Source organism: Phocoena sinus, chromosome 5, assembly GCF_008692025.1.
Source record: "Phocoena sinus isolate mPhoSin1 chromosome 5, mPhoSin1.pri, whole genome shotgun sequence".
Lineage (NCBI taxonomy): Eukaryota > Metazoa > Chordata > Mammalia > Artiodactyla > Phocoenidae > Phocoena > Phocoena sinus.
The window spans coordinates 73,650,056-73,674,836 of record NC_045767.1 but is presented as its reverse complement, the minus strand read 5'-3'; the positions used below and the strand labels follow the sequence as shown (position 1 = coordinate 73,674,836).

Genomic DNA, 24,781 nt, shown 5'->3' with positions numbered 1-24,781 from the left:
ATACTCACAGTGTAGTAACCCGTTCCCAACTTTTTGACCACCTTAGGCCATTTTAAATGTTTTTTCCATCCTTGATTTGTTGAATGCTTACTTACTTCTTAAAGCACTTTACATGTATTATCTTATTTCATCCTTACAACAACCTTATGAAATAGATACTCTTACTGCTCCCCCTTTACAGATGAGGAAGCTGAGGTACAGAGAGGCTAAGTACCTTGCCTAGTGTCATCCACTTTATAAGTGGCAGAGACGGGATATGGAGTTGGGCAGTCTGCCAATACCCATTCTTAGGTACACAAATGAAAGTATAAAGGATTGTGTCCACATCTCTGACTGTTGGAGTGTTGGGTCATAGGATAGTTGTCTCACAGGAGTATGATTTTTGTTTTGCTGCCAATTGACTGGGCATCTCAAAGTTCCTGCTGGGCTAGTTTGTCCCTCCCACTCCAAGACAGTGAAATGCCAGGCAAGCTGGTGAGCTGCAGGAAGGCAGGCACCACTCGGTGAGCTTTGATAAGTACAGACCCAGAATTGGTGTGGTGTCAGCTGTGCAGGCCAAGAAACAGCCGGGGCTGGGGATGGGTGTGGCTGAGAGCAGTCCAGTCTGCTGGGCCCGTGTGAGCCCAGGCTCCCGGCCAGCTCCAGGTCTGGCTGGTACCACAGACAGCATGGGCGTGTTCTACAAAGGACAACACTTCCTGGGCCAGAGGACAGCTCTGTGTGTGTGTGTGTGTGTGTGTGTGTGTGTGTGAGAGAGAGAGAGAGAGAGAGAGAGAGAGAGAGAGAGAGAGAGAGACCCTGCAGCCCATAGCACATTCAGCGCCCGGGCCCCCCACACAGTTTGAATGACTAGGCACAGGAGGAAGGGAGTGATTTCTGGGGACTGGCAAGAAGTGCAGACAGCTGAATGGAGGGTGATCATCTGAGCATTAGGTTTTGTTTTTGTTTTTTTTTTGTGGTACGCGGAGCTCTCACTGTTGGCGGCCTCTCCCCTTGCGGAGCACAGGCTCCGGACGCGCAGGCTCAGCGGCCATGGCTCACGGGCCCAGCCGCTCCGCGGCACGTGGGATCCTCCCGGACCAGAGCACAAACCCATGTCCCCTGCATCGGCAGGCAGAGTCTCAACCACTGCGCCACCAGGGAAGCCCTGAGCAGTAGGCTTTTTAAGGCTCTTGTCCTTTTTCCATTTCCATTGTTATCATTCTGCCAGGCTGAGCTATATGGATACCTGTTTGATATTTCCTGCTTTGAAACAATGGGGGCAGTGAAAGGACAGGAAGAGAAATCTGGTTGAGTTTTAATTATGAAAAGCCTGAATCAAAGCTGGACACAGATGAGGTTAAATGGAGAATTTAGGATTTTCTCTTGTTCTGGATTGTTTTCAAGGTAACTGGTAGCTAGAGAGTATACAAAGCCATACCTGACGTTGACTGCAGTTATGGTTTTTGGTTACCTGTAGGTGTTCAGAGTTTTATCTACTTGTCTATTATGTATTTTGTGCCTAATGCTTTTTTTCTTTTTTTGCTCCAGGTTAGTAGCAAAGATGAAGATTTTCTTGACCTTTCTGTTGATGTGGAGCAGAATACATCTATTACCCACTGTCTAAGGTAACCTCATGCATTCTGACAGTGGTCTGAGCTTTTGATCAGGCTAGTAAGTACATGGGGGGGGGAAATCTTGTGTTTCTTCAGGACATAATCTTCCCTTCTGTTAAACGAATATAATCCTATTATTTTCTATTTCTTCTTTCCTGAGAGAGATTTAAAAATAAGTGTATGTGGTCTGGAGAAGAGTCCTGCTGAGGAGAGAGAGGATCAAGTGGAAGTCATTAGTCATGACGTTTAAAAATAAGGTTTTGATCTTTAATACAGATGTGTGCTTTGGGCTCTCGTCGGCCTCTCTCCCTCTCACACACAGAGACGCACACAATCACAGAGTCACACAATTAAGTTAAAAAGTGCTACAGATGCCTACCATTACTTTCTTTTTCTAAGCTAATCTATTCTGTTATTTAAAACATTATGGGAATTCCCTGGCAGTCCAGTGGTTAGGATTTGGAGCTTTCACTGCTGCGACCGGAGTTCAGTGCCTCGTCAGGGAACTAAGAATCCCGCAAGCTGTGCAGCGTGGCCGAAAAGAAAAATTATGCACTTTTGAGCTGAGAACCAATGAGGGCATTACCTTTTCCTCCATCTTTCAGCATTGTATGGAGCTCACTTATGGAAAAAAACTTCCTCTTAATTCGGGTTGAGGAAAGGCAAGGAGCCCAGAGTATAAGAGCAACACATGCCCAGGATTACTGTAGCTATTGTGCATTGACTCGTGTGTTGAAAATGTGCTCAAAGTTGATGTAGAGGCACAATTCCCTTCTCCTGTCCTCCCTGTCTTCTCCTCCTTTCGACAAGTGGTCATGAGCACTTACAATTAGCCCAGCACTGTTCTGGACACTGGAGGTCAAGGGTGAGCAGCAGGTATGCATCTCATGGCGCTTACAGTCTAGTGGGAATCCATGGACAGGGATCAGTGCTTTGAAGGACATTAAACACGTCTAGAAGAGTGCCTGGTATTGGGGGTGCCAGTGTAGACCAGGTGGTCAGGTGGGCCTTCCCATTGCTTATAATACCTCAGCTCAGAGATGTTTTATTGTGTCACTACAAGGCACTATTGATTTTTATTTTTTTGTTTATTTTTTAAAATTTATTCAAGTATAGTTGATTTACAATGTTGTGTTAATTTCCGCTGTACAGCAAGGTGATTCAGTTTTATATATATATATATATATACACACACACATTCTTTTCCATTATGGTTTATCACAGGATATTGAATATAGTTCCCTGTGCTATACAGTAAGACCTCGTTGTTTATCCAGTCTCTCTATAATAGTTTGCATCTGCTAATCCCAAACCCCCAGTCCATCCCTCCCCTCCTCCCCTCCCTCTTGGCAACCACAAGTCTGTTCTCTATGTCTGTGAGTCTGTTTCATAGATCAGTTCATTTGTGTCACATTTTAGATTCCACATATAAGTGATACCACATGGTATTTGTCTTTCTCTTTCAAGCCACTGTTGATCTTTATCAGTGGGAATTGTGTAACAGAATTGTTCTATCAGGAGTTCAGGTTACTTAGAACTCTTTAGACTAGTAGATTAAAGAGACTTGCTGTGGCCATTTGGCTGTTAGAAAGTCGTTTTTCAGGGCAAAGGCACCAACTCCAACCTGGAAGAGCGTCCTGGTCCATCTGAGGGTCATGTATCGTGTGAGCTGGGGGCTGATTACTCTCCAGTTCCCAGGATTCTGAGCCTACCCTCACCCCTTAGAGTTACTGCAGCACCTCCTGTTGGTCTGACGTTTCATCCCTTGTCTCCAGATGCCTTGGGTCCAGGTGTCTAGGGTACATTTGTTACCTCTCTGTTTGCAAAGCGTTTTGTGGGCCTGGATGGCCTTTCTTTCTTCTGAATGGTTCAGTTTATGGCACGGGCTCCTAATATTCCTGTGAAAAGCAGCCGGTTTTGATTTCCTCCGGGTTTTGTGTTCACAGGGAGTCGAAAAAGGTAAGGTTGTGCCAGCGCCGGTCGTAGGTGAGGGGGAGGGAGGAAAGGTATTACTTGCCCATTTCTGCTTCTTTGAGAAGGGGAGTTAGTTTGGGAGGCTGACTGTTTCCCTCCCCTCTAAGAAATTCTGGGCTGTTCAGAAGGGCAGATGGCAGTGACTATAGCTTTGAGACCAACCAGGTAAAGGGCTAACTCTAGTTAGTTATAATTCCAAACTTTGGGGAACCTTGTTATAAACAAACGTAACCCAGAATTATGTTTCCCCCCGCCCTTTTCTTTTCCTTGGAGAAATGTATATATTGGCGATGCATACCTGATGAAGGCAGGCTAGAGGCACGTGGAGGCGTTAAAGCAGGATGGGTGGGTACGGAATAGCCTCAGAGTACCTTCTAAACAACATCAGATTCTCATCAGACTGTCCAGGCTGATATTCCTGAAGGGCCTGCCCCACCCCATCTTACCTCATCCTTAAAATAGACCTTGACTGACTTACCTAGACCTGTCCTCATATATGCCTAAGGTCTCACCTCCCCAACATAAAGAGAGGCCCTGCCAGGTGTCGCCATTCACCGCTGAGAGTTCTGTGATGGGGGTGGCAGCTTTCCAGCCTTTCCCAAAAGAACCAAGTGCAGGAGAAAGTTCCGGGGAGTCAATGACGCCAGCTGATGCGTTAGCCTTTTCTATTTGAGGCGACAGAGGAGGAATGATTGTGATCTTTTTTGGCCCCTCTCATGGTTTAATTTGCTTTGCATTCTTGAGGGTTTCTTTCTCAAACTAGAATTAGGAGTTTTCTTCTTTAACATCATGCCTGCCTATCTCTTCTGATGTGATACTTTATCATTTGTTTTGATTTTGAGAAAAGTTAAAAATCAAGCTAACATTGTAGGATTTAAATGTAAGATCTCTGCCACCTCCTTCCTGAAGGGCTTTAGATGATCAATTACAGTGTGTTTTCAGTGAACTTTTGTCCCAGAGAAATGATGATATAAATGGTGGTTAATTCAGGATACAGGTCTAGAGGAGGCACTAAAGCCATACTGTAGCTGAGCTATGATTCTAATATTTCACATCTCAGCACCCTGTCTTAGGCAGAGTGAGCCATCTGTATCATAGGAGGATACTGAGAAAGTTTTTTTTTTATTCTTTTAAAAAGTTCAGGGATGGCCTCAGGCAAAAATATGTGACGTTTATCTTAATTATCCCCCCCATGTCCTTTTTGGTATTTTTTTGTCTTTTGCTTCAGGGCCTTAGTCCCTCCCTGTGGTTCCTGCACAGAAATGTACCGTTCTCCTCAAAGGGCTCCATGTTCTGAAACCACTCTGCTCTTCCTGTGTCCTCCTGTCATTAAGAATTCCCATTCTCCCAGGGCCAGGGAGGTCAGCCTTTTAGTTCTCCCAAAGCTCTATTTTGTAAATTACTCTATTTTTAAAGAAATGTCTTTTCTATTCATTTTGGAAACTTCCTCTATGTGCTAAGTTTACACACATCCCCATCACACATCCATTGCCATATGCTCATCTATTAGTTTCTCTGTTTCCCTCACTTATGTCTTGGTTTTGGTTATTATTTATATATGGTGCTTGCTAATATCTGACATGTCTTTCTTTCGGATTTCTTTTTTTGACCTTCTTTAATGCTCTAGTCAGTAGTTCTCAATCTTTGGTGCATATCAGAATCACCTGGGGAAGTTGGTAAAAATGGAGGCCCAGGCCATATTCGACTTTTGTGAGCCTGGGCATCTATTTTTAATTAATTTTTCTGGGTGGTTTTGATACCACCAGAGTTTGAGAACCCCCGCTCTAGATCTGTGCTACTCAAGCAGGGGTCTGTGGACTAGTGCCGTTGATATCACCTGGGATCTCATTAATACGGCAGCATCTCAGGTCTCCTCCAAGAATGAGTGCGTGACTCAGAGCCTGCGTCTTGACAAGATTTCCCGGTGCATGAGTGCATGTTAATATTTGCAAAGCATTGTGGACAGTGGCTCTCAGCCCACGCAGCATACTGGAACCACCTAGGGAGCTTTAAGAACAATAGTGCCTGGTTCCACCTGGAGAGATTCTGTTGTAATTAGGCTTGGGGGAGGGTGAGGGGCGATTGAGATTTTTTTAAAGCTCCCCAGGTGATTCTGATGAGCAGCTGGGTGAACCACTGCTGCAGGTTCTAGAACAAAGCTTCCCAGCTGGTGTGCCCCAGAAGATGGGTTACAGGTGCATGTAGATCCCCTCAGCTTCTGGGAGGCTGGGCAGAGCCTGGAGCTGCCAGAGAAGCAGTCACATCGGTGTACCCCAGCTCATTTCTACGTAGCACCATTATTTTATGTGGGTCATGACATGAAAATTACTGGGAAGCCTAGCTTGAGAATTCTTTTAAATTCAATTTTTTAGCTATTGTGTGGAGTGAAAAGTTAAGATTTTAATTAAAAATGTATCAAACATAGACATTAAACACGGACATGGTAGCTATCTTTACAACCTAGAGCCATCTTACCCAGGAACATAGTTTTTCTCCATTTTTTTCAAGTTTTCTTGCATACATTTCCATTAGGTTTCATAGTTTCCGTTTAAAGGTGTTTGTTTCGTATTAGAATTGTTTCCAAAGTGTATTTTTAAAAAGTGTTTCATTTCCACTTTGATTCTTTCTAAAGAACTACAAAGAGTTTTGTGCTTTCCCAGTAACCTCTCCTCTGTGCTTTGTTGTAATTTATCCCGTGTCAAAAAGACCTCTCTACTCTCTCCTCTTCTCTTTGATTTTCTCATTGAAAAGTTTCCTCAACCTTTGTTGCCTGCTTTTGTTCCCACAACTGTATAGCATCACCTGACAGATCTGCTGTGCCTCAGTTTCTTGCCAGGGCCACTCTATCTTCCTAACTTAGCCGCATTTTCCAATTCTCAACTCACAGGTGCTCTAAAAGCGTCACCCTGTCTCTCCTGTGTCATTGAGCTTCCAGCCAGCTAGGGCTGGGCAGGATGGTGGTTTTTTGTGAATCAGGTCTTCACGTTAGGTACCAACTTCTGCTATATTTCTACGTAGTGGGTCTACAAAAACTTCTGTGTTTTTTTGGCAGGGGGCGGGGAATAAGAGAGAGTAGAAAGTGTTTAATTCCTTATTTGTTGTTGTGCTTGCCTTAGTTATTCTGATTCTTTAGTTGGATAAAGAGATTTGTCTGTGGTAGACATTCCAAAAATGTGAATCTCCACCGTCACCCGGGCTCATCCCCCACTTCTCTTTGGTTGTTCCGTTCCACCCCAATAAACCGTGTGTGGGCCAAGAAGAGATTTCACATCAGTTACTCCGTGAAGAGCTGGCTAGTATGCATTCAGCTAAGTTTGAGTCTGTTTTAGGCACCAAGCACTTGAAATCTGGGGGTTGAGTGTAATTGCCTTCTAAATTGTTTCCTTGCTTCTCGAGCCCCTCCAGTCCTTCCCCCAGAGCGCTGCCAGAAGTGATCCAAAAAGCACTGTCTGATGCTGTCGCCCCTGCAGAGACCAGTTAGAGAGCCACACGGTCCACACAGCTTCTAAGAAGCGTGCTCTGTACCTTGCATTCATGCCTTTGGGCCTCAGCCTTCACTCTGTCTGGGACCCTGGACTCTTATTCCCCTGGCTCACTTTCCCTTTTTGCGAACCTGACTCAGATATCACCCCTCGGGGAAACGTCCTGAATAATCCCAGTTCATTTCTCTGTCCTCTGTGCTTTCCCCTGGACTTTATACACACGATTCTCTCTTTGTTCCTTTGTTCAGCCAACACACGTTATTGAGGGCCATTATGGGTTGGGCCTGTTCTCAGTGCTGGGGTTCTAGCAGTGAGTGAGACAGACAGGGTCACTGCTCACACAGAGGGGAGGCGGGTGATGCAACAAACAGGAGGATGCTTCAGGTAGTGATAAGTGCTCAGAAGAAAACAAGACAGCAGTAGAGTAGGGGCTGGATGGGTTTGGAGAGAGTGGCTGGGGAAGTCCTCTCCAAAGAGGTGACATTTAAGCTGAGCTCTGAGCAGTGAGCAGGGCCAGCCATGGAAGCATCTGGAAAGAAGCTGTCGGTGCAGGGGAAATTGCAGCAGCAAATTCCCCGAGGCAGGGAGAGCGTGGCACTCTGGAGCTACACAGAAGGCCAGTCGGCGGGGCTGGAGCAGAGTGAAGGAGATGGGGTGGGGCGGGAGGTGGGTCAGAAGAGCAGTCAGGACTCTGAGGACAGGCGGTCTGTTGGCCATGGTAAGAAATTTGGATTTTATTCCTGATTGCACCGAGAAACTATTGGAGGGTTTTAGGCAGGGGAGTCAATCGTGTGAAATGATTTATGTTTAGCCTTCAGTGAACACTAAGTGTTGCAAGTGGCTTCTTGCATGTGTCTCTGGTAGACTGTGAGCTGTGTGAGGGCAGGCGTTCTCTGCGGATCCCCAGCCCCTAGCCCAGGGTACTGTCTGTAGCCACTGGGGAATTTAATGAATGAACAACCTATGTGTTCTCTTGATAAGCTCTGTTTAAGTGGTTGAGTCATTGATACCATGTAAATACCATTTTCTATTTAATAAATCTGATCATTCTGGCGCTAGGACACTCCCTATGAATAAGGAAATGCCCTAGACTTTTTCAAGGCTCTGGGGTATTATGATATTCTGAATGTTATTCAGCCTTTGAAGCAGTACCACAGGAATGTTAAGTAGGATCTCAGTGACCAGAGAAGAATGAAAAGCCATGACATTTAAAAAATGAAAACCACAGGTAGTACAGTAAAACCTCATGGCAAGGTGAATACAGATATAACATCCCAGTGGCATTTGTTCTCAGGAGGCAGGCTGACGTTATCTTCCGGCGTGTGGGGAGGTGGGGAGTAAGGGCTTGGTAGACATCTCCTGATCATCTGGGACTTTCTTAGTTCAATATAAGGGCCACTGAACATGCTTTAAATTTTATTATCTTTACTTTTGTGCTCTTTGAAAATACAGACCACCTGAGACAGACCATTTTTCATTAACCATGTAATAAGGACACCTTGCATTTTGTATGACTGACATTTTTGGACTCGACTTTCACTGAAATGGTTGGCTTTTACTAGAGTTAGTATTTTTCCATTGTAATTTTTTAAATTTTATTTTGTATTTTTTTTTGCGGTACGCAGGCCTCTGTTGTGGCCTCTCCCGTTGCGGAGCACAGGCCCAGCGGCCATGGCTCACGGGCCCAGCCGCTCCACGGCGTGTGGGATCCTCCCGGACCGGGGCCCAAACCCGTGTCCCCTGCATCAGCAGGCAGACTCCCAACCACTGTGCCACCAGGGAAGCCCTCCATTGTAATTTTATTTCCAATTTACAGGTACTCTCTGTTAAACCCTGAATTTTTTTTCTGAATCAGTTGGAAATCCTAATTTAGATCTATCTATGTCCCATTAAATAAAGCTATACTTGAAAATCTCTCGTGGTGAAATCATAACCCAGCCCAGTGGACATGCTCTAATGCATCATAGCACCTGCTTCTAAGAAGGATCTTTTCTCATTACTTCTTTCCCCACATTCACTTAAAAATTACCCTACAGGTAATAGGGGGTTTAAAACATGGTAAACTGAGTGCATTTTGGGCTTCTTTTAAGTTGAAAATATTTTTCTCCGCAGAGACTTCAGCAACACAGAAACACTGTGTAGTGAACAGAAGTATTATTGTGAAACGTGTTGTAGCAAACAGGAAGCCCAGAAAAGGTACGTAAAGGGTTTAGCTCAGGGGGTGGCTTTGTGATGGTGGAGCCCGACAGATCTGATTTTTGAATCCCAGTTCCATGGGCTTGTAGCCAAGTAGCTTTGGAGAAGTCAGTTACCTTCCTCACTGGTAAAATAGGATAAGAACGCCTACCTGGGGAAGTTGCCCTTTCGTCTGATTGTTTGTTCATTCATTCATTCAGCGTGCCAGATACTTGTGCGGGGTAAACAAGTGGTGAGCAAGTGTAAGCACTCTCCTCTTGGAATTAAAGACAAATTATAAAACGGATTTAGCATAGTACGCAACACACGGTGGTCACCCGATAGCACTGCTCGTACTGCCTAAATATCGGACCTTCTTATTTAGAAGACAGGCAAAAAGAAAAAAGAGATCACTTAATAAGGAAGCATGAGGAAATCAATATCATCAGTTTGTGGATAGGTGATAAGAAAGTTATCAGATTCTGAGTTGATACAGGACCCAGAGTTGCCCATCTTTTTACCAGCACCAGCCAGTTCCGGCTCTTGGACAGTGTGAAATAGCCAGTCCTTCCCTGTATTCTGTCGCCCAGAAGCCAAGAAACTTGACATTTTCATTAGCCTGTGAAGCCTTACTGTGAGTTAAGTTTACCCTGCCCATGGTTGTGGTGTATTCGGGGTAACTCACAGACGCCCATTCCTGCCGCCTAAAACCCTCAGGGGTCTAGAGCTGAGGTCGAAATAGTTTCTCTGCCCAGTCTCCCAGCCCTCCATCCTCAGACATGCACATCTTTTCTTGGTGCATCAAAACTTAAGACAGCTTAGTCACTGTGGTGGCAGGCAGGAGTTATCACTTGCTAGTGGTCGAGGAACTCACCTCTGCTCCCACCCATGTAATCTAGGTCTTCCTATGGGTCGTGAAGGTGTTTTCTGTTTAGCCCTGGAGGTTTATACATTAAAATGTCATGTTTCTGAAAAATATAGGGTTCACTATAAATCTTATGTTTCTGACGATGATGTTATTTTGCTTATTTTTATGAACAGGGTTTTTACTCCATAGATTTCTGAGTAATATTCTCTTAAAATGTGTCCTTTACAAATAATATGCATTGAAAATGTGCACAAGTTGAACAGCATTTACACTGATTCAGGACCTTCATAGAGGGGGTCCTGGAAGGCAACCAGGAAATCCTCTATTCTAGGAGCGTTATCCACGTAAAACTGTGGTCTTTGTGACTTCCTACCGAGGAATATTAATGGTCATCTAGAGAAAAAAGCTTTCCGTGTTTATGTAAGTTGGAGAAATGCTGCATCAAACCCAAAAGAAAATCCTTTTCTGCAGGATTTCTCAAATCCCTCAGTGTGCTAATGTGCGAGGAGGACCTTCAGAATAGAAGGGAGCATTGTGCAGACTTGGCCCCGGAAACCCCACATCCGTTAACATCTCCAGGGCTCTCATGAGCCTGTTTGGGTAAATGTAGCCCTAAGCCAACCCTTGCGTTTACAAGCGAGGGACCTGAGAGCCAGAGAAGGGAAATCACTTGCCCAGGAGCACAGGGGTAGGGAGGGAGAGTGGGTCCAGCATGCCTGGTTACCTGAGGCATCCCTGCCTGGTCGGTCCTCAGAACCTGTGCGTCCAGACTGCACCTTTCCGCTTGTCCTCTCCCCAACCTCCTTCTCTCAGAAACTCTCCCCCCTCGTCTCCATTATCTCAGGGTGAGGGGGTTTGTCCAAATACTGTTCTCCCTGGGAGGCAGAGGGCAGTGATGCAGAGCAATTGCACATATTTTCATTGGTACGAAAGTTCTGGGATGTCTCCTTTGACCAAACAGAGACACCCCCCCCCCCAACCATTGCGCTTTTCTCTGCTGGCTAGGCTCCAGCTAGCCGAGCCTGTAGAAGTCAGCTCTACATAAGCGAGCATCCTTTCATTCTTGCGAGTGGTTTGGCCGTTTGCTGGTTTGAATTTTGTTGGACCCCTCCTGCTCTCCATTTGTGCAGGTGGCGTTGTATTCTCTTCCTCTCATGGGGGTTGGCTACCACTGATTTTCTACGTCATGGTTTCTTAGGATGAGAGTCAAAAAGCTGCCCATGATTTTGGCCCTGCACCTCAAGCGATTCAAGTACATGGAGCAGCTCCACAGGTACACCAAGCTGTCTTACCGGGTGGTCTTCCCCCTGGAACTGCGGCTCTTCAACACCTCCAGCGACGCGGTGAACCTGGACCGCATGTACGACCTGGTCGCGGTGGTGGTCCACTGCGGCAGGTGAGGGCAGGTGGGGAGCGCGGCGTGGGAGAAGCGGGAGGGCTGTCCCCGGGCCAGGTGGACCCCGCCGCACCCTTCCCGGCTGGTGAGACTCAGCGGTAATGGTGCTTTGGGGAGTCTCCTCCAAGCTCTGGTTTATCTGTCACATCAAAATGAATCTAAACGTACATACATAAAATCAGTTAATAAACAAGTAAAAAATAAAACAGTTGTGTTATAATAAAAATAATCTAAACGTTCTCTCGTAAGGGAACTACTAAGTCTCCATTGGATATAAATGACGCTTATGGAGTTTGAAATCACATGGAGAAAGAAATGTTTATGCTATGATTTTAATTGAGAAACCAGGTTACACGTATAGCATGATCTCAGAAATGGTTTAAGATGTGTGAATAAAGACTGGAAGCAGTAGATGGAATTTAAAATTTTTTTGGCATTTTGAATGATTGAAATGTACTCTTAACAAATATTCTTTATTCAGTTTTTAGTCTTTCCCCAATATTCTATAATAAGTACATAATCAGAAAAAAAAGGAGTAAGAGAGAGGGCCCCTCGATGTAGAGAAGCAAAGTGTCTTTGCTGGAAGTCTTTTGAGGAAGTATTTTGTATTCCGTAATTTGGTGTAAAGCCTGGAAAAGTCTGCCGGAAATTCACCTCTTTGCTATCCTTTGCTCGCTGGGACGGGTTTGTGTCCCCTCCCTGGGATCGGCACGCCGTCACCCTTATAGGTTTCAGATTAGGGCCTGTCACAGAGCAGGTATCTTTTCCTCTCCATTCTCCTGGACTGGGTTGTGGTGAACAGACCATTACCAAAAGGATGCGTGGTTCCCCGTGGAGGGATGGATTGATTTCTTACCCTGTACTGAGTGGATGGTATCAGAAACTGTGGCTTCACATCTGAAGCACCTCATGTTTTGTCCCATGCAGAGTAACTTTAAGTCACGGGTTATTGCCTTACGTTCTCAGAAAGTTGTATTTGTCGGTCAGTTGTAAGCCGTCTTTCTGTTTCCCCTGAAGAATACTTCTAGCGGTTAATTCTTTTAAAGAACATAGGGGTTCAGCGATCTGGAAACTAGCCATGAACACTGGGTCGGGAGGAGGTCTTGGGGGCAGGCAGAGCCTGGTACCTGGAGGGTCTCTGGTGGCCGAGGTGGGCAATGTGGACAGGAGGTGGAGAAGCAAAAGCAGTCAGGTGTGTGGGGTACGCAGGGGTTTTCAGTATGGATCTCTGTGGGTGCTGACTCTGGTCCCTGGGAACGCTGGTGAGGGCAAGGCAGAGACCCACTTATGAGAACTGGGGGACAAGTAGGAGGCTGAGTTCTAGAATAGTCAGCCTCTGTAACTGGGGCACAAGGTCAGAGCAGCCCTGGCAGCAAGGCTGAGCTGGTGCCGAGTCACGCACGCTACTGATGAGGATTCTTTAAATTCCTCCCCACTAGAGGTGGAATTGTTCTCATACACGGAGCAGGTAGCTTCTGGCTGTGGGCTCTGGAAAGCTCTGAGGTTAGGGAGCTCAGCCCTTCCTTCTTGTGCCGGGACCCCCGGCCCACAGTTGCCTCAGGTGCACAGCCTCCTTCATTGATTTCTCCTGCAAGCATTTTTAAACCCTCGTTCCCTGGGTTCCGGAGCAAGATCTGAAGTTACAGCAGTGAACGGGACACACAGGGCCCTACCCTCACGAAGCTGGGCATCTAGTGGGAAAGACAGATAGTTAACAAGTAAACGCACCAGGCTGCTACCACCAAAACCAAACCACCGCAAAGTCACTTCATGATTTTGATCAGTACTATGAGGAACGATCGGGGCAATGACAGAGAGCAATGGCGGCGCCTCTTTAGGGAAGGTGGTCGGCAACGATTTATCTACCGAGATGACGTTTGAGCTGAGGCCTAAGGAATAAAAAGAGCCAAGAAGGCAAACATGGCTGAAGACAGTTTCAGGCAAGCTGCAGTGGGCACAGAACCGAGATGGGAACCGCGATGTGTATGAGAACAGAGGCCTGTGGACTGGAGCTCGGGGGGAGGGGAGAGAGTGGCCTGACAGAGGTGGGAACAGACCCTTTGGGGCATGTTGTATTTAAAGGAAGCAAACTAAGGCAAATTCAGCTTTCCAGTTTTGACGGTGCATCGAAAAAACACAGAACTCTAGATTTAGAGTTAAAAATTCCCTCAGTTGTGCACACCCAGCTACATAGTAGCAGCTGTTTGGTGGTTCTTTCTGCTTTGTGTAATGTATCTTTCTGTTTTCGTGCTTGTTATTATACATTTTAGTGTCACATCTTTCTAAAACTTGAACCAGATCACGTCATTCCTCAAAATTCCCCAGTGTCTTCCTGGCTCACTCACAGCAGAGTCCAGAATCTTCGCCGCGATATCCCATTCCCGTCCCTCCTTCACCCCGGGCTCCCTGGGCTCTGGCTGCCTTGCTGCTGGGGGAACACGCCAAGAACTGTTCCCACCCTTGCGCCTCCCCCAGACCTTTGCACTTGCTTTTTTCCATTCCCGACACTTCCATCACGTGGTCACATGGCTTCTCCCTCCCTCTTTCTCTCTCTCTCTCTCTCTCTCTCTCTCTCTCTCTCACACACACACACACACACACACACACACACACACACACACACACACGCCCCTTCCCCTTCCGTCAGGGAAATTCCTTCTGTTCAACTCTCCTGTCATCAGAGAGGCCTTCTTTCACCACGTTATATCAAATACCGCCTTCCCTCTATCGCTCACCATCCCATTGCTCTGCTGTATTCTTCACGGCACTTACCACCAATTGAAATATATTTGTATTTTAGTTTGTTTATTACCTCTCCAACCCTCATCTCAAGCAAGTGGGGACTTCGTTTCATTTTCTGCTTTTTAGCCCGACAGCCAGGATGGGTCTGGCACATAGTGGGTGTACCAAAATTATGTGTTAATATTCGTTGAATTTGAATGTCTGTTTCCCCCAGCAGATTGCGAGTCCTTAGAAGACTAAGATGAGGTTTTTCTCATCTTTCTCTTATACCCAGCACAGCTCCGGCCCCTGGGTGTCCCTCCGTGAGTTATGGCCAAAGGAATGTGGAAATAGACATATATACCAAGTTCTCTGTCCTGAAGATAGAGGGTTTTTTTCCCTAGTAAATCACTGCATGTAGAGAGCTACATAGAGTTTTATGGAGAAATAAATGTTAACTTGGTGACTTTCTTTGTTCTTTTCCAGTGGTCCTAATCGTGGGCATTATATTACTATCGTGAAAAGTCATGGCTTCTGGCTTCTGTTTGATGATGACATTGTAGAGGTTGGTATGCAGATGATTGTATCAGAGAGAAGTGGGGCAGAGACGGTGTTTTGGGATGTGTGTGTGTGGACATTTTCTAAAGTAGGCCTGTTTTCCCATAATCCGACTTGAAAACAACTTACGTTTCTCTCAAAACTAAATTCTGCTGCTCCCCGTTCTCTCCGGAAGGGGAGAAGGGGTGTGATCGTGGACTCATCAATACTGCGTTCTTGTTAATTGATTAGCCGGAGACATGGGATCTCTTTGCCGCCCATGTGTAAGTCCTGTTTCCTACAGTGACTAAAGCCCTCTCTGGGACCAAATAATCAACTTCAAAGTTCTATTCAAATTCTTTTATTATACCAAATTTTTCTTGTATTGATTATTATTTTAAAATGTATATTTTTTCAATCTGTTAAACCTGGAAATCTTTATAGGATACCAAAGTATTCCACGTATCCATTTTGTTGTAAAGGAATACTAGCTGGAGAGAATTCCACACTCAAAGACGTGGTCTCTTTTAGCCCACTTAAGGTAGCACTAAAGGGAAGAAACTCTGATGGCCTGAAAGAATTAAGGTTATTCCCAAGAGCTCCCCCAGTTTACCATTTGAAAGATGGAAGTCCTGGCTTCTTCCAAGAGCGCCCACCTATGGTTGCTGATAGATTAAAGGGTGACTTTCTTCCCCAACGACATGCAATGTATGTAATCATGTCCCTCTGTCAGGTCTGTGGAGCTATCCATTTGCTATTGAAAGTTCCCAATTTTATGATAGTGTTTCTTACATTTTCTTGTGCATTCCATTAGTGTTTCTTTCCTTCTCCCAGGAATCATGTTAAACCGTTGAATTGTTTTCTCTTTTGCTTGCAGAAAATAGATGCCCAAGCTATTGAAGAATTCTATGGCCTGACATCAGATATATCAAAAAATTCAGAATCTGGATATATTTTATTCTATCAGTCAAGAGAATAACTTAAAGGACTGTGGGACTAATTCGAGTGGGGAAATGTTCAAAGCACTCTTACCTGGTTTCTCTGCAGACGTCCCTCTTCCCCAGCGGCCCACCAGCGGCGTGGCTCCGAGTTCAGGGGTCTGGCTGTGTGACTCTCCCCCTTCGTTTTTCTACATGCAGCACTACTCGTGGTTTTATGTTAGTCTGAGGTAGAGTTAACTGCAATCAGATTGTAGTAAGTTTTAGATAAATAACATTTGCTAATTTTAGGATCAGGTACATGCCATGCCACTGGCTGTGTCTGGCTGAATTAGAATGACATTTCCTATGAACGTCGACAGTCTTTTTGGGGTCTTTGCTCATCTTTCTAAATGGCTTCCGGGGTCTCCTTTCAATGCATTCCTTTAACTTGTCCCTGGAAACACCGCTTCCCGTTTTTAGCTTCTCTGCCTCTTTTCTGACGGAAGGACAGAAGAATGGGGTAGATACTCACCTTTTAGAGCTGCAACTATAGCTTTAAGTTTTGCCAGTGAAAATGTTTGAAAGTGAGTAACCTCGAAACTGAATTCGTCCTCCGGGTGGAACAGGGTGAACAGAAGCCGTTCGCGGTTGCTAGCGGCTGCCCCGGGCTGAGCTCACCCAGCCATGAGAATTCCAGAGGCTGAGGAGGTGTGGGGCTCAGGGCAGGCAAAGCCAAGAGGAGGTAGCTTTTGTGCACAGTGGAAAGTTGCTTTTCTTATCTTTCTACCAAAACCAAGTTTCAGGAAAATAGCTCTATGCTCTTTGTTTTTAGTGATGCTTTTCTTCTGTCCTGTGAGTTGTATCTCCTTTATCCGGCGCTGCTAAGCTTCCCAAGGTATCTTTCCGATCCTACTGGTGTTCCGCAGTCAGTGGTGGCAGAGCTGAGACACCACAGGGACTGTCTTGCGCCCAGCTCTCCTTAGCTAGGCAGCACCAACCCCGTCCTTTCCCAGGAAGAACGAAGGCTCTGCACCTTTCCTCCCATCAGCCACATTGTACAGCTGTTCACGTTTTAGCATTTCAGTCTGTGTACTGAGGCCCTGGCAAGTTCCAGGGCTAACATGGAACCTTCCCTACAGGAGATACTGGAGTTAGCTGGGGATGCAAGTGGGTCAAAGGAAGTATCAGTGGGCGGGTGGAGGGATGAACAAAATGGTGGCGTTTCTTTGGCTCAGACTCCCAGGATGCTTGACAAACGGAGTTTTTTGGAAGAACCTCATCTCACCGTAGTTACTTTTTGTTACATATGTATTTATTAAATCTTTTGAGTATTGGCACCTTTTATTAAAAGGGTCGATACAGTGTTTTGCTGTTGAGCTGGTTTTTGGTTTCCTACAAATGTTGTGAGTTGTAGATCTTGGCTTCCTTTGGGAAGACAGTTGACTTCCATGCGCTATAATATACTGTGAACCTGTTATTTTGTTACCTAATAAATCAGCGAAGGAACATGCAAACTTGTGGCATAATGTGAACTAAAATTGAAATTGAAAATGTTACTGGCCATTTTGCGACAATTAAGAGCATAGCACTTTATCTAGATGAAAACTGGATTTCTTATCTTTGAAGTATCTTGAACTGTTTGTCGCTCACAACTTACATAAGCATGCCAACACTTCATCTGTTCATGCTTGAAGTGAAATGTTTTACTTTTCACTGGAGAAGACAAAAGCAGGGTGATCTTCACGTTATTGTTTTATAAAAGTGATGAAAATATACCTTGCCTTGTTTAGAGGTGAATTCATATTTATAAATAGTTTGTCTTTTTTTCCTCCACAAAACTTATGCAGTAATGGCGTACGTGGAAGGTGTGTTTTTATTCTCTTTTAAGGAGAGACACTTTCCAGTTGAAGGTGACTGTTAGAGGGAGCTGTTTGTACTATACATAAACCATATATTTGACTGCAGGTTGCAAAGTTTAAAAAAACCCCGATTGATCCTTAATATATTTGGAACCGATACATGAGAAAAACTATGAAAATTATCTTTGAAATGACTCTTGAAGCTAATTTATTAGAAAAAAATTTTTCAGTTGGAAGTCTAAGGAAATAATACCTGAATGCTAAGTCATAGATTCAGTTTTTTTTTTTTTTGATGTGTAAAAAGTTTTTCCCAGTGACTTAACTGAAATAATGCCTTTTAGTAGAAAAGGTTAGTTAAAATTCAGTATTCACGGATAAATTCTTGGACTAAAAAAAATAAGTATCGAAGCTAACACAGAGACACTAAAATGGTTGTGTGTTGCAGGGAAAGAAGATTGAAAAAAAGACCAAAACACACTTATCCGCCAACACTCCATCAGTTTTTTAAACTTTAGAGCTATCTGGGAACTTCTTCCCCCTTCCTCTTTAATAAACGAAAGAAACACGAGGCAGCTACATTTCCCCCTCAGTCATTTCACTTTATGTGAAGACTAGAGCACATAAACACTTCTTTATTTTTCATCCCTCATTCATTGTGTGAAGCAGAGATGGTGTGGGATGTGTGAGACCATTCTGAGGTCAACAATAGCACAAAGGCTCAGCAATATTCCCTCAAGTGGCCAGGGTTTTTGTGTGTCGTTTTCTGGCAGGAGTGAGCAGGCCTGCTGTATTCCTTTTAACTGCTGGGTGTTTTAAAATAAGTTGCAGTGTTTTCCACTTTAAAAAGAGAAGGAATATTTGCTTTATTGGTTACTTCTTGTTTAACATCTAGATTATGTTACAGTGTGATAAAAACCTTCATTTGTTTGAAAGTCAATGTTGGTAGAATGCTGACGCCCAGTCCTGTTATTCTGATGCGTTTTCCATTCCGAGGCAACACGAAGTGGGCTGGTTTGAAGAGAGCCAAGGGAGCAGCCCAAGAGGGTGGTGCTCTGACTAGGAAACCAGTCATATTGGTTTTATAGCCTGGTATATTTTGGATTTCAGATGAAATGGGGAAAAGAATGACAGAAATGGTCCCTGTGCATTTATTTTCATGGATACCCTTAATTCTCATGGGCATGCCTAACAAACTATGTTCTAACTGGGGCTTAGGGCTTATTTTAGATATTGGAGTGTAGCTTTATTACAGATGGATTTTATCTTTAAACATTGCATTTTGATCAACTTTGTATATTCACGTGTATTAAAATATTGTGCACTAAATGTTTTGCCCTCGTTTGCTATTATATGGTCAAGGCATTTATCAGCACTAGTGTGATTAACTCATGTAAGTGGCATGGGTCAGGGAAAATGATTTCCTATGTTTCTGCCTAATTAAATTTGTTTTTCGGTATTGAATTAATTTATTTGGGCTTCCATTTCTGTATAACCAGAATAGTTAACTGTATTTGTGTGGCATTCATTTATTTGACTTTGTTGCTAAAAAAATTTTTTTTTAGTTTTTATTTAAAATAATCTGTACCTTTTTTTTTTTTTTTTTAATGTAACCAATTCAAGCACTTCAAGCAATAATGTCAATCTTGTGAAACTTCAATCAGTTTAACACCCTGCCTCCAAAATTGTTGGCAAAAAATAAATAAAAGAGGAATTCTCTTCCTGGAGAATTCTATCTCGGTAGCATTATACACATGGACTTAAAATCCTTTTCATAAAATGTGAGTCATTGGTAAGCCTCCTGTGCAGGTAATCATTACAAACCCAATTTTGAAGCATTGTAAAGAATATTCTGGTCATTGTAGTAATGGACGTGTAATAATAACGTACTGTCCACGTTCATAAAGTTAGTGTTCTGGAGATATCTCACCTCTTTTTTGATTGAGAAAGATCAGCACAATTAATCCAGAAACCTTTGTCTGGGAAAGAGCAAACTGAGACTATCAGTGAAAAAAAGAATTAGGGTAGGTATATTAGGCATCACAGTGAATGGCTTAGCAGCGATTTTGCATAGAAAATACCCTTTACCAGTTACGAAATAAAAGATCCATTCCCAAAATAAGAAAGTGGCTTCCAGCTCTTTGATCCCATCAGCATTTGGTTTCTAGGAAAGGGTAGGAGTGCGGTCCGGGCCCTGGTGTACTGCCAGCAGCCCCAGGCTTCTGGGCGGGGTCTGAGCTGCAGTGACCCCAGCGGGGTGCACACCGGTCCCTCCATTGGCCTGCCAGAAGTGGGGCAGTGCAGGCCCATGTTCTGTGGTCTCAGAGTGTGGCCCTCCCAGGACTGAGACTCAAGCTTGCTGTTAAAATGCATAAGACTCTTCTTCCCCCCAACCAGTCACTTCAAGGGGTCCGTGTGTGGACAGGAGATTGTCATTTGAATGCATTTTCCTGGGCCCAGTGATGGGAATAAAACGCAACAGACCAAGAGCGAGGCAATGTGCCTTGAAGTCTCCCGGTTTCCATCTATCTTCTCCCAGGGCAGCTCAGTTGAACCTGGCTGAGCTGGGACAGGCTTGCTGGGGAAGAGCCTGCGTCCGCCATGACGGCCATGGGAATGGAAGACGTCAGGAAAACGGGGTTTTCTTTTCTCGGCCTCCTGTTGTCCATCTGTCCTATAGGGCTTATAGGATAGGCCCGTCACCACCAGCACAACACAGTTTCTGGGGAATGAGAAGAGTTGCCCATTTCTCCAAATTTCCCTCCCTCTGTTCATTGAGACTTAGAACCCCTTGAACAGAGAACGAAGCCTTCCATTTCCATGCCTTGTATCCCCATGAAGATAAAAAAGCTTGCTAAGTCATTCCCCAACCCCCATCCCCGAGGGAACACTTTGACCGTGGAGATGGTACTCAGACCTTAGACTTGTCCTAGAGATGTCCCAAGTGGAGAGATTTTTAATTAAGCCATTATTTAGCACCTGTTATATGCTAGGCAAGGGGACAGGAGTTGGGGGATAAAAAGGTGAAGCAGATAGGATCCCTCTTCTAATTTCCTCCCTCAGAGAAAAAAGTTTGCCAGAGAGAAATTTAAATTGTGGAGATAACATGTGGGCGGCGAAATTCATCACAATCTGGCTCATTTTGGTATTCAGCCTGGGTCTTCCTGAACAGATGGACACTGCTCCAGCTGGTGCTGTGGGTAAAGCAGCCCGGTTCCTTCTTGACCTTGGGTCCCCTTCTTGTGTCCCACTTTCCTCCTTGCCTGCTCTCCATGTTGCCTTAGGCTGCCTTTTAGCTTCTTCTACTAGGGACGACACAATTTTTTAAAACAATGCTTAAATCCATTAGGTTACAGTGATGGACTTGAGCATTTTGCCTCTTAATTCTCATGTTAAAAGAGCCAGAATATTGAAAGTCTTAACAGGATTTTATGAATAAATTATCTAAACGATCTCTTTCCATGATTACCAAATAATTAGAGCCTCTCCGAACTTAACCAAAATCAATCCAGCATGAGTTTCTAAGCTATGTGACTAATGATTTTGTTGGCTCATCAACCTATGTTCCCTTTTTGGGTTCCCTTATGTTTTAATAGTGCATTGAATAAAACACATTAGGAGCTTACAGATGAATGAAAAATAGCTTCATTTTGGTTCTAAGACACCAGAGTCAGAAACATTAGATTTTGTAAAAAGGATTCCTAATTTTCTACTCATTTCCCACGTGATGATTCATAATAAAGTATTTATTAACAACCATGGGGGTATCATACTCATGTTGTAAGTTACATGGATGCGTCTTTCACTTTTTTCTCCTCCCTCGAGTGAGCATACAGGTTGTATCAAGGTGGCGTGGAATTCCACAGAAACTCTGCACGGGAAGGTTGGGCATTTGTGTTGTTGGTGGAAATCCTATTTTGTTCTTACCTCGTCCTGGTAGTTAGGGATCTTGGAGAAGAAAACTGAGATGCAGATTTGACTTGACAGGAAGCAAACTAATTTAATAGTAGAAACCACTATTTCTATATATTTAACCAAGTCCTCTTTCTGTGATCCAACTCAACTGTATTTGTATTTCAGAGAGTGTCTCTTAATTGACCTTGCCTGAGAGAACATTCTGTGCTGAGATAACTGAAAATAAACACAAGGAAGATTGGGGAATGAGTCTTCTGCAGAAAGCTAGGTCTCTTCACTGTAGAGCCCGTCTTGGGTTGAGAATTGCCTGTTTCCCAAGCTGAGGGGTAGAAAAATATTTTTCAGTGGGTTATAAAACCTGTATAAAGGAGAAACCCATTCTCTTGCCGCGCCCCAACCCCATAGAATAGTTTGAAAACCCTGAAAAGAAGTTGTTTCTGCATATTTTTTCCATCTTTGTTACCCCAAAGCCCAGAGAACCAGAAATAAGTATAAATTAGCCTAAATATGTTGTCTTTTCCAACTTTGACTTACAAGCCTCCAGCAGAAGTAGGCGTGAAGACTGCAGAATGGAGAGGGACCCTCCTCCTGGACATTTCATTGATTGTTCTGATCTTTGTGTCATTTGAGGGGTCTGCAAAGATCGTGAAGAACAAACTCACCGCAGAATCTGCCCTCAGATAGGAACTGGTAGAGAATGTAGAAGAATGAGGAGGTGGGGTGTGAATCTCAGGGGGTAAGAGGAGGGGAATAAGGTTGAGACCCTTCTGATGTGACCCAGCATAGCTCCTGGCCTCAGGTCTCACTGCATTGTCTGTCCCAATCTGTGCCTTTGCCCTGCAGAGTCAGGAGGGATTGCAGCAAGCCCCACAAGTGCCCCTATCTGATAGACAACGTACGGACTCTATGCCCTTTCTGTCGTTGCCCTGACCTTGATCTCTAATAGGAGAATTTCAGACTCAAGTCAATAGTCTTGTGAAAAAGCCCTACTGGACTTGGAATTGCAAGCCCAGGTTCTAGCGTGGGCTGTCACTAGCTGGTGCCATCGTCACAGCATGTGCGGAAAGCAAAGGGTCAGGAAGCAGAAGGTCTGAGTTCGAGTCCTGACTGTCGCTTCCTGGTTGGATGATGTTAGAGGTTTGTCACCTAAGTCAGACGATGGTCATAATGTTGGGTTTGGGATGATAATGAGAGGTATTTGTCAGAAGGGCCCTTCTCAGGTCCTCAGGGAGGTAGAGACACAATTGCCAAAACAACAGAGAGCATACCAGAGCTGGTTACTTAAACAGGAAGTTGTGGGGTATTGTGCTGTACTATTTCATTTAATCTAATCCCCACGACATCTTCCAGGCATAAAAGACAAGACTAAAGAGAGCTGAGGGGTGGCGGGGGGGGCGGGGGGAAGCAGCCCCCTATAGCCAGGAAATAGCCAGCGATAGCTACACCTGGGATGTTTTCTGGAGCTGGCCCAGCAACTCCAGCTGGACCATGGTGTTTCCCGGTAGGACGTAAACAACCTCACAGGACACCAACCTCAGACAAGGTCGTGGTATGACCATGATGAAGTGAAACAATAAACAAGACCACTTTGTAATTTCACCTAAGCATGGACAAAAACAAGATCACTGCAAATTGCAAAATACCAAACACCCCTCTCCTGCCAAATCCCAGTCACCGCTGCTGCTGTACCAGTGACGGCTTTAGCACTGCTCCCATCTGTCCTAGATGAGATTTATTAAGATACATGATCAAAGGATTAGCCCCCCTTCCTGACAGCACCCAGTCCAGAGTGAAACTCTGTTCCTTGAACCCTCCCCCAAACCACCAAACCAAAGCCCCAATCCTGTAAGTTCTAGCAGCCTCTTACTGAAATGCCCCCACGCTTCCCCACAGTGTGTGGTCTCTCTGAGCTTTATTTTATTTATTTATTTTTTGTGGTACGCGGGCCTCTCACTGTTGTGGCCTCTCCCGTTGCGGAGCACAGGCTCTGGACGCACAGGCTCAGCGGCCATGACTCACGGGCCCAGCCGCTCCGCGGCACGTGGGATCCTCCCGGACCAGGGCACGAACCCGTGTCCCCTGCATCGGCAGGCGGACTCTCAACCACTGCGCCACCAGGGAAGCCCTCTCTGAGCTTTAAACACAATTTTGTTAAACACAGTTTTATTCCTGGAGGTCTGGCTGGAGAGCATGGACAGAGGACTGTGCTGGACTGAGAGATCAGACGCTTCCTGGGGTCGGCCTGTGTCTGCTGCTCTCATGGTTGCGAAGGAGAAAGGGCCACACATTCAAGGTTGTCATCAGTGTCCTGAGACCTAACTGACCTTCAGTGACTCCTGCCCAGAGGGGATGCTGGTGGTGGGCTGGATGCCAAGTAACTTTGGATGAATCTGGACCTCGGTTTTTCCTAACCTGTAAAATAAAGTTAGAACAGGGTTGTGATGTGTAGAAACTGCTAGAAAGCATGAGAGGTATATAATGTGATTATGAGCAGGCTATGGTAAGACTGACAAGCTTTGTTCTTTGTTTATCTATTCCTGGCACCTCCACACCTACCCTTAGAATCCCTCAGGCTCGGGAAGAGATATGGGAACATATGTATATGTATAACTGATTCACTTTGTTATAGAGCAGAAACTAACACACCATTGTAAAACAATTATCCTCCAATAAAGATGAAAAAAAAAAAAAAAAAGAATCCCTCAGGCTCAGCTGTGTCTGTCTCTAGAGCCCTTGAATTCACTGCAGTGTCAGAACCCCTATTTGAGGCAGGGTCTGAAACCAATAAGATGGGGCCTGAGCTCCATCGGTAGGAAGGGTATAAAATCTATTTCAGGAATTCCAACTTTCTACAACAGGCAAGGTCACAGTTCTGTACGGACCTTGTGTATGTGGAAGAGGTTTTTAGAATCATACAGCTAGGGTGGCATAAGGGGCAGCGAGGGGTGAAGGCAGGTGGCAGAAGAGGTGATTGAGGACTTGTGCTGGGTCTAGTGCTCTCTAGTGGGAATGGCCTAAAATACCTCCTGATTTTTCTCAAAAGAACTGCTAGACACGTCTTGCTTTTATTTTATGTACATTATTTGTCCATGGGTTTTTGTTAGAAACAAACCCAAAACCTGACAACAATTACCTTGACTCCATGCCAAGGCTTAAGTTAAACAGGCCCTCACCTTTCAGCAAGATGGGGCACTGGAACACAGGAACCCAGGGTCAAAGGAGAGAAGAAAGTGACCCCTTTGAAGACAGAGAGTGTCCTGTTCACCTCCGAAGCTTCATGGCCAGAGAAGGGCATTGAGTGAAAACAAGAGCATGAGATCAGGCAGGGGCTGGCGTTGAGGA

General features: G+C 44.8%; 1 protein-coding gene across 2 annotated transcripts in view; it reads left to right on the top strand.

Moving 5' to 3' along the window:
* USP46 (ubiquitin specific peptidase 46) overlaps positions 1–18,992 on the top strand; it is a 62,065-nt gene extending 43,073 nt beyond the window's left edge. For both annotated transcript variants that reach the window (XM_032632158.1, XM_032632159.1), the window contains exons 5-9: positions 1,531–1,607; positions 9,164–9,247; positions 11,293–11,490; positions 14,698–14,776; positions 15,626–18,992. In XM_032632158.1, coding sequence (XP_032488049.1) covers positions 1,531–1,607; positions 9,164–9,247; positions 11,293–11,490; positions 14,698–14,776; positions 15,626–15,727 — 540 coding nt within the window. In that variant the 3' untranslated portion in view covers positions 15,728–18,992. The remainder of the gene's footprint in view (positions 1–1,530; positions 1,608–9,163; positions 9,248–11,292; positions 11,491–14,697; positions 14,777–15,625) is intronic.
* The last annotated feature ends 5,789 nt before the right edge of the window (positions 18,993–24,781 follow it).